The sequence below is a fragment of the Chionomys nivalis genome, chromosome 13 (assembly GCF_950005125.1).
Source record: "Chionomys nivalis chromosome 13, mChiNiv1.1, whole genome shotgun sequence".
Taxonomy (NCBI): Eukaryota; Metazoa; Chordata; class Mammalia; order Rodentia; family Cricetidae; genus Chionomys; species Chionomys nivalis.
In genome coordinates, this window is record NC_080098.1 from 25,526,320 (window position 1) to 25,544,097 (window position 17,778).

At 42.3% G+C, this 17,778-nt stretch overlaps 1 protein-coding gene across 1 annotated transcript in view; it reads left to right on the top strand.

Annotated features, from left to right (window-relative positions):
- The window catches only part of Itih5 (inter-alpha-trypsin inhibitor heavy chain 5), a 101,960-nt gene that overhangs the window by 31,563 nt on the left and 52,619 nt on the right, over nt 1–17,778 (top strand). The window contains exons 3-5 of the mRNA XM_057787506.1: nt 1,707–1,870; nt 2,887–2,988; nt 6,720–6,970. Of these exons, the coding sequence (XP_057643489.1) occupies nt 1,707–1,870; nt 2,887–2,988; nt 6,720–6,970 (517 nt within the window). The remainder of the gene's footprint in view (nt 1–1,706; nt 1,871–2,886; nt 2,989–6,719; nt 6,971–17,778) is intronic.

Here is a 17,778-nt window from a genome sequence, read left to right on the forward strand (position 1 = left end):
GGGATCACTGCTGCATGTGATTGGCTGTCTCAGTCTATGGAGTGAGAATGAGATGCTTCTGACATCTGTTCCAAGACCAAACAGGGTGACTGACTTGTCTACTTGAATATTCGTAATAAAATGTCACACATTGGATGGTCTTGACAGATAAGAACAGTTAGACGAGATGGTGAGGATGGAGGATTTATGTCCTTGTAAGAAGAGTTATTAGAACTCTCTGTTTCTCTATCATTGCTCTCTCTCTCTCTCTTGCTCTCTCTCATTATACTGTTTTCTCTCTCTCTCTCTCTCTCTCTCTCTCTCTCTCTTTACATGCACATGTGCGTGCATGCACGCACGCTCACACGCGCACACACACAAATGCCATACATGCATACACACATCTGCACCTGGCTCTTTGCAAACTGGGATGGGAGCCCCAACACTGAGCCCTGACAAAACTCTGGTCTTGGACTTTCTGTTGTCATAGCCACCCAAATCCAGCTGAATATCATCACAAGGGGCAGTTAAGACTTCAACTGCCAGACTGAAAGGGGAGGGGCATACAATCAATCCATAATCCTGTCAGTTGCTCAGCCAGTTCCTGGAGTAAGGGTGAGGGAACCAAGGTTAGTAGTGCATTTCCTCATAAAGGTTTCCTTTCTTGGGAGACTTCTACTGCCAGCTGTCACCAGATGTAGTTACAAAAACCAAAAAAAGCAAGGAACAGTTTTATTGAGTTCTTAAATTTGCACTGCAGCTACTGCCCTTACAAGAAGTTTGCTCAGCCGATGAAGGGGCTTGCCTCCAAGCCTGCTGATATGAACTCAAACCCTGGGACCCACATGGTGGAAGGAGAGAACCAACTCTTAGAAGTTACCTCTGACCTCCACATGTATGACGTCAAGCATGCCAGCACATGTATACACATGAAAAAATGTTTTTTTGAAAGAAGCTTTTGTGGTAAATGCAGCTATCACAAACTTAGGTTTTCTTTTTTCTAGGTTCTAAATCTAGATAGTCTCTCGAGTTTGGTACTAATTTCTATAATAACTCATTTATAATTATGTAGCTGTAATCCAGGTGGGGAAGCCCATGGCTACAGTTTTCTCTGAGTGAATATGGAAATAAGCGTGAAAATCTGAGCACGCTGGTGGGCACACTCTGAAGCTGTGGTCAGCTAAGTGGTCCTGTATTGTAATCAAAAAGTTTGCAGCACATATTATGGATGCTACATTTAAAATTTCAACGATTTATTGAGCTATTTAAGCAACATGACTTTTTTTTGTTACACTGGAAATTGTGTCCTCTTATCAAATTTTTTTGTTTGGTTGCTTTTTGTTTTTGTTTTCAAAACAAGGTTTCTCTGACTCTCCTGAAACTTGTTCTTGTAGACCAGGCTGGCCTCAAACTCAGAGATGCGCCCACCTCTGCTTCCCAAGTACTGGGATTAAAGGTTTGTGCCACCACCGCTTGGCTAAAGTTAGTTTTGAACAGTTGGTTCTACATCATGAATCAATTTTTCAACAAGAGCTGGTTTTACAAGGGAAATGAATTAAAATGGAGAATTAAGGACAAGATACAGAAAGGGCAGAGGACTCATATTCCAAAGGTTCTCAAGTTGGAGATTATTTCTCATGTGGGAAAAGACTCACGCCTACTAACATCAAGTGTTCGAATCCATTTTCATGCATCCCTGAGAAGAGTGTGCATTTTAACTCCCCCAGAAAGCCAAGCCCTTGATGACGGAGTTCTCGGTGAAGTCGACCATCATTTCTCGCTATGCCTTCACCACAGTTTCCTGCAGAATGCTCAACAGGGCTTCTGAGGACCAGGATGTGGAGTTCCAGATGCAGATTCCAGAAACAGCGTTCATCACCAACTTCACCATGTAAGTGATGTAGACAGTTTTCCGCAGAAGGTCAAGGGGAACCTGAGAGAGTACGGGGTCCATAGCCCATCAAATTCTGAGGATTCATGTTCTGCAGGTGATCTAAGAATCAAAGGGATGCCTGAATGCTTTTCCTTCCGCTCTCTCTCCCCTTCCTTCCTTCTCACCCTTCCTCTCTATTCCTCCTCCTTCTCTGTTTTCTTTTATTTCATTCTTCATCCTCTACTTTCCTCATTCCTCTCTTTCTTTCCTTCTCTCCATCCTTCATGTCCACTCTAGGACAGGCACTCTGTGAGGGTATTGGCATAAGGAGGGAGAAATTGCTCTGCGCTAAAAATTCCAGTGAAGGAGAAATAACCAGTAATTAAACAAATGAATTAGTAAATGTGATCATTTTAGATGGCAGTGAACTCTTCAGTATAAAGATTGAGAGGGACTTTCATTTGTGTTTTCTGAGACACAAATGTGTAGCCCAGACTAGATTTGAACTCATTGCTCACTCCCCAGCCTCCTGAGGGCTGGTATTATAATTATTACCATCATGTCTGTCAAGAAGGGCTCCATTGGCATGGGAACTCGGGGAAGTAGATTAGAGGGGGCTATGATTAAATTGAGACCTGAACAATGAGATAGTATAAAACCTTAGAGCTATTAGATAAATATATTTCCTCTTATTCTGATCCAAGAAATAGAGTTATAACTATGGTAGATATTTTGTGTTTAATTTTTGATCTGGGAAAGTTAGAACCTGCTGGGCTCCTATGGGAGTTTGAGATCTCAGGGTTCTCCCTTATAGAATTATGAAGGTACCCTGGGTTGGGGTGCTGCCCTTTGGTCTTGATGAAAATTGCTCTTGAGTGGAATGAATGCTTCAAGGCTGGTGCTGCGTCTGAAACACATTCTATCTGCATACCCAGGAGGCACATACAAACATTTTCTGGGGTTGTCATGGCTCTGAGATATGTCCTGGAGTTTGTCTTGGAGCTGTTAACACACAGCTGTGTCTTGTGTTTTAGGCTTATCGGAGACAAAGTGTATCAGAGTGAAATTGTAGAGAAAGCAAAGAAAAGCCGTGATAGGATAGAAGAAAAAAGAAACAAAACCACAGACAATAATGAGTAAGTACCAGTTAATTAAGCAACTAGAATCCAATCAAACAAAGAGTTCCTTCCTTTACCTTCTTGTCTAGCTGTTCTCTTTCTCCAAATGCTTTTAATTTTAATCAAAATAATCAGTATACCTAATTAAAATGCAGCAACAAACACAATAATAAGGGAGGTTTACTGTGCCTGTGCCTCACCCTTGCTTTCTAGAATTTCTAAAAATTGTGTACAGTTGTCTTCTTGGTTACCTCCCTAACTCTATGATTTTTATTGATTTCTTCATTAAAACAAAATATTATCTACAAACTCTGCTATGAAGTTACAATACCATTTTTAAGGCTAAAATTTTATAATGTCATTTTCTTTCTCCATCTGTAGACTATGTTAGGCTATCTCCAACATCTTAAATGGTAATATCCTTTTCCACCCTTTTCCACTGTCCCTTCTCAATTGTTGTACCCATAGTTTGTTATATATAATTTATTTTTGCAATGTCAGAATTATTAACATATACATTCTGGTCTGAAATGATAATTGCATTCTTTGAAACCAACAAACTATCTATGCTCTTAAGTGTGTGCATGTGCACACTTTTATAGGTGACTGGTTTTTATGGGTGACTGGTGTGTGTGTGTGTGTGTGTGTGTGTGGTGTGTGTGTGTGGTGTGTGTGTGGTGTGTGTGGTGTGTGTGTGTGGTGTGTGTGTGGTGTGTGTGTGTGGTGTGTGTGTGTGGTGTGTGTGTGTGGTGTGTGTGTGTGTGTGGTGTGTATGTATGTGTGTGTGGTGTGTGTGTGGTGTGTGTGTGGTGTGTGTGTGTGTGTGTGGTGTGTGGTGTGTGTGTGGTGTGTGTGTGTGGTGTGTGTGTGTGTGTGGTGTGTATGCACTCACATATAACTGAGTGTGTGATAGTTGGATGAAGACTTCAGATATCCTAGTCTTTTGAGAAGGGATTTCTCACTGAAGTTTGCTGTTTTGGCTAGACCAGCTTGCCAGTGATCACTCAAGGAGACCTCTGTCTCCCCAACCCCATACCTGGATTACAGGTGAACACAGCCTTACCTGGCTTTTCTGTCCATGCTAAGGATCTGAATTCAGGTCCTCGTGTTTGTTCAGCAAGCACTTTACCCACTGAGCCGTTGTTTCAGTCCCTTGTAATGATGACTGATATCGACAGGTACTGTCTAGTACACAAAGACTTTGTCCCCCTCCCCCACTAGACCATTTGGAAGCTTCCCTTTTCCTTCACAGAAAAGCCATTTTAGTATCTAGACAAAAGGTTGCATATTTGTAAACCTGATTTTGTTCACTCATAAAGGGACATTGTTTGCTCAAAACGTTCTCAAAAGTCACAGGACTTGGTAGTCAGAAATGCCATCAGTGAGAACGGAGGAGCCACATTCTGTGTGAAAGACCCGAGTCTTGGCTTCACTCTGATTCTGAAAAGCAAAGCCAGCACAGACATAAAGATACGGATAGACGGCTCCACCTTTATCCTAACAGTACAGTTCCCAAGGACACAGAACGGTGAAGTATTCCAGTCAAGGTGACATTGATGACTTCACACATCCCTGCTTGCTTTGAGCCTGTTCAAACAATTACTGCCTGAACTTTGACCTACTCTCTCCCCTTCCCCCTTCCCACAATCCTATGCTCCGTCTCTTTGTTTGGTGGGAGGCTGCCCAATGCATCTGGATGCCATCTCCCTTGGCACAGCAAGTTATTGGAAGCTGGCTTTGCTGAGCTGCAGCTGCGTCCCGAGTTGTCTCTATCAGAATTGCTCAGGATGATGGCCCTGTTTAATTTAGTTGAACCATAAGTCCTGGAACTTCTAATTGCTTTTCTTTTTTTCCTTAGGAGATAGGATTTAATTTTGTCATGATTAGTATCTACAAAGACACGTAGTTTGTTTGAAATAATAACAAAATGAATAGTTATAACCGGGTTTCTGGATGCAATGGCATCCAGTCAGTCCACACCCTGGATGCCTGGCCAACATCAATTACAAGACAAATGAAAGATGAGGGCAAATTCTGGTTCCATAAACTGCTAAAACATGGCCAAATCCTGTCTCTGCAACATACTGCTTTTGCTTTGTGGATTTGCTGTAAAACATCTACTCTGGGATCTCCCTTTTGTTGTGTGATGGTTTTATTATTTCTTTAATTCTATATCATCCTCCTCTTTTATGGTTTTCATCTTTGTTGAAAGTTGTTGTCTGAAGTAACTTTCTCAGCATAGTGCATGACGGACAAACTTTCGGAGACCTGGCTCAATGTTTTGGCTGTGAGAGGAACTTAAGATGAAAGTAACTTCCTTCTGAACTTCGGGTTACTCTTCCAGTGTCTTGTGTAATCAAATCTGGTTTTACTAGTGATGGATTGAAGGTGATCTAATATCATTCCTTCACCACCTCCCTCCATCACATGTTCTGCCATTTTACTTTAACAGGATCTGCCATCATTTCTTTTCCATTTTATCTGCCTAGTGTGGGGTGAAACTTCTGTCTCAGTGTTTGTATCTCTTTCCACTTCCAGGGGGGGGGTACAGTGAGCCTTTCTTATGGGAACCGGAATGGTCTCTCCTGGCTGGTCCCTTTTTAAAAAATTCTTTTTCTGATATATTTCTTCCAAATTCAGAGCTTGTAGTTTTGCTAAGACTTCTCCAGACAGTTTGAGTCTCTTCTTTCTGCAGCTTCTTCCAGAATGTTCTGAGCTGTAGAATTCTTGTTTAAAGGTTTCTTCGCCCAACACACACATTTTCTTAGAATGTTCTTGAGTGTCTTAACCACAGTTGGTATTCTACCACCTTAATGCAGACAACCTGAACCCCAAGTCCTGAAAACATCTGCCATGGCTAGTACTGTCATAACTTCCATGGTCATTTATTTTATTTACTGACAAACACAATCACCAAGGTGCAAAACTGTGGTGTATTATGAACTTTACAATTATGTAAGATGTCTACATTTCTTGGTCACAGCTGTAACAGTGAGAACCCCGTTCACATCTTGTCCAAGCTCACTGTTCCAACAATTCACTCACTGGGTCTGTCTCAGGGAGAGTTAAGGGAGGTGGCCACATTTGAATTCTCCTCTACTCAGTATTCCTTGGCCCTTGGTAGGAGGCAAACAACTCTGATGGAAGCAGCTGAGGAGAGGAAGAATTTATTTGGCTCCTGGTTTCAGAGAGTCATATCCATCACAACAGGGAAGGCGCATGGTGGGAGCCACTGTCTGGGAAGTAGGAGTTTGTGGTGGGGCACCCCATGTGGCATCATCAGGACCAGAGAAAGCTAACCAGAAACTGAGCTGCGCTATTATCTTTCAGCGATCTTTCCTTATAACTTACTTCCTCTAGCTAAACTCAGAGGTTCCACAACTCCCCAAAACAGTGCCATTGATTGGTGACCAAGTGCCCAACACAAGACCCTATGGGGGATGGGCACTCTAGATCAAACCATGACAGTGGCCTTTTTCTAGTAAAGATCTAGACTTCTTCCAAAATTAAATTGATTTTCTTCTTTTTAAAATTTTTTTTAATGATACTTGGATTAAATTTAGGCCTTCCTGCTCGCTGGGCAAACACTGTACCCCTGAAGAACACCATAACTCTCGTTTCTCTTTTCTTAGGGCTTTCCTATGGCTCGGCCTAAGAGTCTCTTTGGCAAGTATGCCAGGTATCTTGAGGAGGGAAACAGACTTCCCATCCCCTGAGCTTATTTGTGGTCCATTTTTACTTCCTAACAGGGAGAAAGGGGCTGACATGTTCAGAGCTTCCTTAGTGATTCCCAGCAAGGACAAAGCTGCTTTCCTCCTCAGTTATGAGGAACTTCTGCAGAGGAGGCTTGGGAAATACGAGCATTCCATCAGCGTGCGCCCCCAGCAGCTGGTGGGGAGGCTGACTGTGGAGGTGAATGTTCTGGAGAGGTCGGGCATCTCGGCCTTGGAGGTGCTGCCTCTTCACAACAGCAGGAAGAAGGGCAGTGGGACAGCAGAAGGTAAGTTGTGCCTGACTGTGCTCAGGTCTTAGGGGACGTTCACTGGAACTGGGATTTCCTTAACTCTGTAAAAGAAATGGTGCCCCTTCCCCCAAAGGTTGCATGTTTATGGGAATTGGAAGGAAGTCAACAAAGACAAGGGTTTGTATAACTCTTTTTTGGTTTGTTTTTGTTTGTTTGTTTTTCGGGACAGGTTTTCTCTGTGTAGCTTTGGAGCGTGTCCTGGAGCTCACTCTGTAGACCAGGCTGGTCTCGAACTCACAGGGATTCACCTGCTTCTGACTCCCTAGTGCTGGGATTAACAGTGCATAATTATTTTTTAAAGACCCATCTTCCTTCAAGAGATGAATAAATGTTTAAGTATTTTGACATTGTAACCCCCTCTGAGGATCTGATTTTAGGTAAAATTTTTTAATATATTGAGGTTGTTACACCCAGAAAGCTAATAGTATTAAACAGACAAATTATCTTATCAGTCTAAATATTTAATGATACAGGAGCAATTAGGAATGAGCAAGGATCAAAAGTGACTCATCATGTAATGGGGAAAAGACAAAACATATCAGCATGCATGGCACTATCAAATATGTAGGACAGAGCACGCATGATGACGTTAAGTATGTCAGACAGAGATTAGAGAGTTCCATAGAACGATCATTTCATATTAAGGGAAAAGGGTTGTGGCTATGTTCTATAACAATTCATCTTTTTTTATGGTGAGTGGGCTGGAGGCTAAGGTTTTGAAAATGTTAGTCAAGAGCCCTACCATTGACCTATTCTCCTAGCCCCATCAATCTTCTTTGAAATATTTATCAATGCTATATTATATTCTTTCAAGGAAAAACATGTTTGGAGACAGCGGCACTCATCTGTAATCCCACCTGCTTGGGAGGCTGAAGGAGGAGATTTGAAAGTTCAGCCTGAACTATGGAATAAGATCAAGGCTAGACTGGACAGCACAGTAAAGCTTTCAAAGTGAAAAGTCAGAGGGCAGCTAGGCTAGAGCTCAGAGAACAAGACTTTACTAGGTTGAGTGAAGAACAAGACTCAGTACTCAGTACTGAAAATAATAGGTTCCAATCTATACGGGATATTAAGCAATCATTTTAACATAGAAGCTCAAATTTCAGGCTTTTCTTAAATTCTGATTTCTTTTAAAATATAGCATTCAACTTACTGAAGTAATTATGAAAGATTTAAGGTGATATATATACATGTATATTTTAAAAACTGAAGCCTATTATTACTGTAGAAGCTTTCATATGTATTATATATTTATACATATTACATATTTGTCTTTTATTGAAAATAATTTTTCCCACATAATATATTCTGATTATGGATTTCTCCCCGGTATGCCTCCCAGCTCTATCCCACCTTTTTATCCCATCCAGATTCACTCCCTTTCTGTTTCTCATTGGGAAGCAAACAGGCTTCTATGGGACAATAATAAAATATAATATAAGACCAAACAAAAACTGACACATTAGAACTGTATGAAACAAACATGCAGAGAGAAGAGTCCATAAAAAGGCACAAGAAACAGAGACTCACTCATTGTACCATTCAGAAATCATCATTAATTCCAAATAATAATTCGTATTAAGCACTTACTCATGTCTGTCTCTATGCTTGACACACAAGTACGGCTGAATGTCAAATCCAATCCAGTAATAAGATAACCGTATTCAAACATCACTCCAGGGTGGAGTACAAAGTTTCAGGTATCTGTGACCTTGGGAACAGGGGAACAGCCAATGAGACGTGAACAAGTGAAAGGGCAGACTCTGCGTTAAAAGCCTGTGGCTGCTAGCCGAGTCCAGAGCAGGCACATCTTAAAACAAAAGCTACACTTGACCCTTGCGAGCCACATCCAACTGTGAAAGCCAAACTGTTGTCAAGGAGTCTGACATTCAGAAAAGGCAGGAAGTCTGAGCCTTCATCCTCATGCCCTGTGGGGAGTGGTTACACGGCTCATGGATTTTGGTTCAGTTATTGGTATAAACTGGAAGGAAATCAGGAAATCAGGAAATCACTGCAGCTGTGTGAAACGGAGCTCCTGCAGCTGCAGCAGGGGCAGAGGCTGTCTCGGTGATTTGAAGCACACCGTACAGAAGCCTCTTGGCCCAGAGTAAGAGCTTAATAATTGCTGTGTTATTATTATCATTATTATGTTCCTTATAGTTACTTTTCCCTCTAGACATCTTAAAACATATTAAGTATCTGTCTCCCATCAACCATTGTCTCTTTGCAGGATCTAATCTAATGCCTGTTAAACAGTGCTTATCACTAATACGGCATCTTCAAAAGCAAATACTTTAAAATAATGGAGAATGCTCTCGAAACTACTGCCTCACTAATAGTAACTTTAGAGGGAATTTTTTCTAGCTTTAGCTGTTTGAAGAATTATTATTCAGTGGAAGACGCTTCCCAGTGGTGGTAGTGTTTCGTAGCAGTGAAATGCCTGTGTAGTGCGCCTTCCATGAACACACAGGGTTAGTGACTATATCCTCAGGATGAACTGAAGGCAACTGAAATGTATGCTTGCCTGATTTTCAGAGCCCCCATGACTCTTCAGAGATGAATATGTGCTGCGTGCCTCTGTTCATGTGGATTTTGGGCAGGGTATGAATTATGACTGTCAGTTGCTTATTGTTTATAGTTGGAGCTTCTTAGCATCTCCAAAAATTGTTTCTTGACCATTGATCTCTTCAGGCCTGTTTATTTTTAAGATTTCCCCCCACCTCTTTGTATCAAAGCAGATCTCCATCTTCCGGAACCTGGAGATGTTCACTGGGGTGTCCTTTAGCCCCACGCTGAGGGCAGACTTGCTCACTAACGTTCCTGTTGATCTTTCGAGCTCAGCTGTTGTTGTTCTGAGAATGGTGACCCCAGCAGCAAGGAACACAGGATGTTGTGGTTTTGTCTGGACACCCTTGTGTGTTTCCAAAATAAATCTAGGGTAGAGATCACACTAGAGTCAGGCTTGCCCCAGAACGTGAGCTGGAACAGAGAGAGCCTGACTCAAGGCTGGGTGTTCATTTCTCAGATAGTTCTGTGATTAAGAAATCAGATGTTTGCAATTTGTCTAAATGAGTCTCTGACCTATGGCTCCATTTCATCTTTTTAAAAAAATGATTTATTTATTTTTAGATTAGAAGACAAAGCCGTGTGTCTCATCATGGCATCTTCATGCACATGTCATTAGACTTCCTTCTTTTTTGTTCCTTCCTCCCCTCTCCTCACACCCCTCTCTCCTGCTGCCTGGCTCCCTTCCATCCGTCAAGCTAGTCTCCCTCTCTCCTTCCTCCCCACAAATATTCCATTACTCTCTGTATTTTCTGGCTATGTCAGGATGTCTTTCTTCTTCCTCAGGGTTCCTTCTCCAGTTCCATATCTTATATGCATAAACACACATGCAAACATGTATGATTTTAAATCTAGATTTTGCATGTAAGAAATGTCACATAGATTAATCTTGCTGAGTCGGGCTTATTTCGTTGAATAGATGAGTTTTGCTTGTATTGCTCTTGAAGGATGCATTTGGCCTAAGCATTATTTTGTTAGGTAGCACACAGAGAGTGTTGCCCATGGTGTAGTCTCATTCTGTTTTTATAACAACCTTGCTAGTCCATATCTTTTCATGCTTGTTTTCTTTATAAAGATGCAAGCCTTATGGATGCTGTCTGAAAAACTTTTTTTTCTGGGGGGTGTCAGCACACACATCTACTAACTCTAGATAGGGGACCCACGGCAATCCAAAGTATGGATACCACCAAGGTACAACTTGGTGAGTCAATGAGTTTTATTGGGGTTATGGTCTTAGAGTTTCTATTGCTGTGTGTAGACACCTTAACCACAGCAACTCTTATAAAGGAAAATATTTGAGATGGTGACTTACAGTTTCAGAGATTTAGTACATTATCATCTTAGGGGGACATGGTGCTGGAGAAGGAGTTGCTACATGTTGATATGCAGGTAACAGGAAGTAGACTGTCTCATTGGGTGCAGCTTGAGCATTTACAAGACCTCAAAGCCTGCCCCCCACAATGACACATTTCTTCCACAAGACCACACCTATTCAAACAACATGCATAATTGTGTATGCTCTACTTTTGTGCAGCTGGCTATGGTGTGTATGCGTGTGTGTGTGTGTGTGTGTGTGTGTAAGCATGAGTCATGAACTACACTGCACTTTTAAAATGATCGCAGACCACAGCATCCCTAAGTGGCAGGAGTCCCTCAGCTTTGTCACAGCATTTACAGAGCCACTGTCAAATAGGCACATGGTCTGTCACGTGCCTCACTATTAATTATGCAGCACATGCCAGCATTTGAAATGAAGCCTTTCCGGGGACATGGCTAGCTGGGATGAATGCTCTTTAGGTGTGCACTGAGGCATGTACTTCAAATGTGTGTGGGTTCAGGGGTCTCTATTCCATCCTTTCTGTGTGGCGGTTCATAGTTGTTTTCAGCTCGACTGCTTATTTCAGAGGTCACTATTCCATTCTCTCTGTGTGTCGGTTCATCGCTGTTTTCAGCTCGACTTGCTTTAGGATCACTTTGGAAGCAATCTCTGTCTTTATCTATGAGAATGTTCCCAGGAAAAGTTCAACAGAGTGGGGAAGATCCACTCTGAACGTGGCAGTACTATCCTGTGGGCTGGGGTCCTAGACTGAATGAAAAGGAGAAAGTCTGAGCGTGAGCATTCATCTCCCTCTGCTTCCTGAATCTGGATGATTACTTTTTTATTGTTGTGAAGAGACACCATGACCAAGGCAACTTATAAAAGAAAGTATTTATTGGGGCTTATGGTTCCAGAGGGCTTGGCAAGAGCATGACCGCAGACAGGCCGGTGGAGTGCTAGAGCAGGAACTAAGAGCTTACATCCCAATCCACAAATTAGAGGCAGGAAAGAGAAGCTACCTTGTAATGGCTTTTGAAACCTTAAAGGCACCCCTAATGGCACAGCTCTCAGATGAGGCTAACCTCCAAATCCTTTCCAAATAGTCCAAGTATTGAAATACAGAAGCCTGTGGGGGCCATTCTGCATCCACCACAGTGACCAACCACTTCATTCTCCTGACTCCCCAGCCGTGATTCACTGTACTCTCAAACTGTGAGATAAAGTAAAACCTTCTTCTCGTGAGTTGCTTTAGTGAAGTATTTTGTTACAGAAATAAGAGAAATAACTAACACAGCATGCTAACACGTTCATCTCATAAGCAGCCTTCTCCTTGGCTCATAGCACTTAACGTACTGTTCTTAGCAGGGTTCCTCCCCAGCCAGTTAACCTTTTTCTGTTTTGTTTGTTTCCTTGAGATAGATCTCACTTAGGAGCCAAAGTTGGTCTCAAACTCATGATCCTCCTTCATCAACCTCCTTAGTGTTGAGTTTATAGGCATGCACTGCTATGTCCATCTTATTTATTTTAATTGTGGTTTAATTTCATACTATAAAAATTACTTACCTTAAGGATGAAATTCATTGCATTTTAGTGTTTGCATAGTTGCACAACCATCATCACAAACTAATTTTAGAATACTTGTAGCACTCCCTAAGATATCAATATCTATATGCAGTCACCCGGTCACCACCCTAGCCCCAGGCACCCACTCATCTCTCTGTCTAGATATCAGGCAGATATCTTCATAACTATACTGTCATCCTCATGCTTAGCAAAGGCTTGGACTCATGACTTTGGGCTTCCCAACCGAATTTAGGGGCATCAACTAGGTCAGGATTTTGATCAAAAGAAGCAGCTTTTAAATGAAGCAGCATTGTTTTGGGATGTCATGAAACCCTCACAATAATCTTGACTTTAGATCTTTAAAAAAAAATAAACACGTCTGTTCACAATTTTGTGAATGCATACTCTAACTCTCATCCCTTCCTTCTCTCTTTCTCGCATCCTGCTCAATCCCTTGTTTCCCCAACCTGCTGTTAGATCTTTTTAAAAAGTATCTGTTGTTCACCTTCTTACCAGTAAGGTTTTTACTATTGGAATCAGGTCAGCTCAAAATTGCTTACATAACCTGCAGAAGGTGCCTCTTGTCATCCCAGCTTTGACTCAGCATCACAGGCACTAGAGACAGAGAAGCTAAAGGTCTGAGCTGAGCCTGTGTTCAGTTGTCTCAACCCCTCCGCCTCAAAACTTCCTATACTCCTTTGACTTCAATCATCCTGGAAACGGAGTAGCTTAACTAGAAAGAAGAGAATTGCTAAATCACAACTCCACTCCCCTCTGCACTGGAAGGAGAAGCTGTGGACACATCTATCGAGAGTCAGAGACTCGCTGTGGTGCAAGGTCTATGCTCTTTGACTTGAGACCAATACAGTGCCATATGTTCAGGAAGGCTGAATCAAACCTATTCCTCAACTTTTATGAATGTTCTCCTTTACAACTGACTTTATCTTTGGTTGTCAGGGCTCTTGAGAGTATATTTTCAGTCCTCTGCGGTAGTGCCTGGCATGGAATGGATGCCTATGAAGTTTTTGTTCAATGAATTAAGAAAGAAAGGACTTTGTAATAAAGAGCTGTTAAGTTTCCAACAGTTTACTGCTTTAGTTTTGCCAGGTCTTGGGCCTATCTCTCCTTTTGCTATCATGGAGGGTTAGAGGGCAGACACATTAATTACCCATTTTCATTGTAGAAGAAATTGGTTCAAAAAATTCTAAATTAAATTTCTCTTTGCTAGGGCTGCTGGGTGAAATCTTGACGCCTACTTACACTTTATTTGTGGGGAAGCCACAGATGCCATGCAACACTCTGGACATACTGAAAGCTATTGACGATTTGTCCAAAACTCAAGTAGAAGCGGACATCCTGTATTTTTATTTTCTAAATCCGGCAAGTGTCCGAAACTAAAGGATAGTATTGTGACTCACCACAAAACCCCCAGTTCTATGTTATTCCTCGGATCCGGCTGCTTTTCAACAGCTGAAGGGCATAGCCCGATTTGGCTTTGGTGAGATCTCTGAACTTTTGCCAGGAAAGCAACTAATTGTTATGTGAAGCGTTTCAGTGTTGTTTAGCTCAGGGGTGACTCAGGTGTGAATCATTTGGCTCCAGAGTGAGCTTTGTTTTCCTTCTTCATCCTGGCATGGAAGCCCATGTCACCTTCCTTGTTCTGACTGGATTTCGGTTGGGGCCATCTGTGGATAGCATGCTAAGAGATGAATGTGTCACCAAAGCCTGGCGTTTCCTCTTTAGGTAAGGAGTGGGAACAGCGTGTTCTTCCTGTAGGACTTCACTTTGGTTTTTTGATTTTTTTTGATTCTTCTAGTGTGTTAGGTGGATGCCATTGTGTGAAGGAAGCCATCAGTCACAGCTGTGGCTAAAGTCAGGCTGGCCTCGGCTGTGTCTGCCCACAGAGTTCCATAATCAGTGTCTTCAGTTGTCTCATGGAAACCACTTATGGATATGGCAATCTCCTTCATATTAAATGGTCAACATGTATGAGCTTTCTTCATACTCAATTATGGAAACTGAGAGTCAGTAATATATTATTTAAGGGAGAAAGAAACTTAAAGAAGTAGCGAAGAATGCAAACTTGTTAAGAAATTTGGACAAACACCACTTAACTATAAAAAAGACCTCTTGAGTTCTAAAATGTAAATTTTCATTATTCTTCTCTGCTGTGCTATATGATGCTATTGTGCTTATATAATGCTTTCTCCAAAAAGAAAAAAAAAAACCACACCAAGTATGTAAGTTACTTTTATCTAATTGCTGAGGCTAATCAAGAAGCAGTGTAGGATGAAGGGCTTGTTCCAGCTTCCCGTTCAAGGGGCTCGGTTCATTGTGTGGGGAAGCCATGGAGATGGGAGGGTGAGGAGGATGGTCACATTGTATTTGCAGTCAGAACCAGAGAGCAGATCTTGGCTCTCTTCATCCTTTGTATTCAGTCTGAGCCTCCAGTTTGTTGGATGGTGCTTCCCACGTACAGGATGGGTCTTCTCACATCGCTTAGCTCACTGTAGATGAGTCTCACGGACAGGCCCAGAAGTGTGTCTCCTAGGGAACTCGAGATCCTGGGAGGCTGACAATCGATAGTAACCATCACATCAAACACGTGAGAAGAATCCTTTCCAATAAGAAAACTTTATTTAATGAGAGATTTGTAAAAAGTAACCAGTTTCTTCTCATTGCCTCTGCTTTATTTTTATTACAATACTCAGCTGATCTGCATGACTTTTGTCTTTACTGGAACCATCAAATTGTAGCTGCCCAATAAGTCACAGTATTTTTGACTGCCAGAAATTTAACTGAGTAGCTCAGCTGATGAATTTTTATAAACACACCTAGGCCATCTAGCCTCTTTTCAGGGGAAATGAGCAGGCAGTGTTTGTTTGGAAATCCTTTTGTAGAAGGCCCAGATATTGGCAGCTTTGGGGTTGACAGTAGCCAAGCCCAGAGCCCACAGGAAACAGAATCCAGGAAATCCCTCTGCTCATCAGCTCTTGGGGCTGTAGCTTCCAGCCAGTGTCCTTGAACACGGTTCTTTGGCCCCTGTGTATTTTCACCTTTAGACACTTTATGTAGTAACTGGCTTCCTTCCCCCAGCGTTTGTGGTTGTCTAAAAGAATATCTGTTGTGACTAGCATCCGTGGTTTAGCATAAAGCCAAGACTGGAAGTTTGTGTCCTCTGAACCTCTGAACCTCTCTCTAGATATGAAACAATATATAATAGATTATATATACCAACCAAATGCGTGTTTTGTTTTTAAAGGGTAGAATCAAACAGAGAAAATGAAATAGCATTTATAAACTTGAATTTCTTTAGCAGAAGTTATGAATCTTCATTTCAGAAAAGCATATGCATGCATTCATATGAGAATTCTGCACACCCTCTCAGGGGGCTCTCTAAGAAGCAGCTACCTTCATTGCACTTTATAAAATTATTCTTTATGTAGACACTCTTAAATTCCAGATCAATAATGTTCATAAGGACTTACCAGGCCTTTCCAAGTTATTGTTTTCATCAAACTGTCATGGGTAAACAAACTGTGATTCCAAATGATGACTAGCTGTTATAGAAAGATAATAGGAGCCGGGCGGTGGTGGCGCACGCCTTTAATCCCAGCACTCGGGAGGCAGAGGCAGGCGGATCTCTGTGAGTTCGAGACCAGCCTGGTCTACAAGAGCTAGTTCCAGGACAGGCTCCAAAACCACAGAGAAACCCTGCCTCGAAAAAACCAAAAAAAAAAAAAAAGGTTTTTTTTTCTTCCTTTTATTTGTATAGGAAATGACTCCAAAAGAGAAGGTCTGTGATGGTTAAGCTTCATCACCCTCTTGACTGAATTTAGAGTCACCAAGAGACTCGCCCCTGGGCATGTCTGTGAGGGGCTTCCAGAGTCGTTCCCCTGAGGACCAAAGGCTAAGCCTGCAGGGGGCGGGCAGCAGCACCATCCAATGGGCTGGGGTTGTTGAATTAAAAGGAGAAAAGCAGAAAGCCAGTGATACAATGTGACCAGCTGCTTGGCCTCCTCTGCTGTGATTCCTCTACGGTGATGGACTGTACCCTAGCACTGAGTCAAAGTGAAGCCTCTCTGCCCTAAGTTGCTGTACCAGGCATTTTTTTTCACACTATACTAGAAAACTAATGAGTACACAGGTGATTATGTATTGAACAACTATTATGTACCGGGAACCATGATCAACATGGTCCTAGCAATGATGCACCCTGGTGGGGCTCCAGTTTGCCAGATGTAAAACTGAACCATTGAGCCAGTCACGTAGGGTCTGTGAAACACAAGCGCTGACTTTCTTTGCTATTACATGGCTTCCACAGACAATAGTGTTTCTTGCATTTGAAGTCCAAGCTGTACACAGGAGGACAGCCTCATGGGAAGGCTGGTGGCCTGAGAGGAGTTCCGGGTACAGGGAGAAGCTAGTACATTTTCTTGATGGCAGTTGACAAGATACAGTGCCCTTAACTGTGGCAGCTGCCACACTTCACTCCTTCCTCTTTAACCAAGTGGGCAGAAAACAAAGAGGAGGAAAACAAGCAAGGCCTCTTATTAGACAGGTGTGACAGCGGTTTCCTTCTTCCAGTCAGCTTGTGAAGCCTTCCTTTCCGGGATTCATTGTCTTTAGAACACGGGGAAGGGCCCTGCGAACTCAGCTCACTGTGCTTATGAAGTACTTTGTGACAGTCAGCAGTGTGAGCCCTAGTTCAGAGCAAGGAAATGTCAATAGTATTAAATAGGATTATTTTGCTTTGGGGTTTAGATGAGTAGCTGGAAGTCTATATTAATAGAATTATCAGATTTCCCTTTCTCTAATGAACAGAGGATTTTGTTTTCCCCTTTCTTTTGTGTTTGCGTGTGTAGGTGTGCACACCTGCGTTTGTGCACATGTTTGTGCAGGTGAAGGTCAGAGGTCAACTCCTCTGTTGCTATACACCTTTTTTTTTTCTTTTAAAGATAGAATTGCTCAGCAAACCTGGAACTCACTGATCGACTAGATTGGTTGGTCAGCGACCCCAGGATCCCCATCTCCACACCTCAGCACTGGAATTACAGACACTCATTATCATGCCCGTCTTTCTACACGGGTGTTGAAGATGGGCACGCGGGCCTTCATGCTGTGTCACCTTCCTTGTCCAGAGCACTGTCATATTCTAGAGATATGGGCAAGTGGCTCAGGCCAGACTGTGAAAGAGCGTGCCCTGCAGTCCTGACAACCTGAGTTTGATCCCTGGAGTCAAAGAGGGAAGGAGAGAGCTAGCTCTTGAAAGTTGTCCTCTGACCTCTGCACGTGTGTCCTGGCACCCCTGTGCACCCCTGTACAATAATAGTTTTTA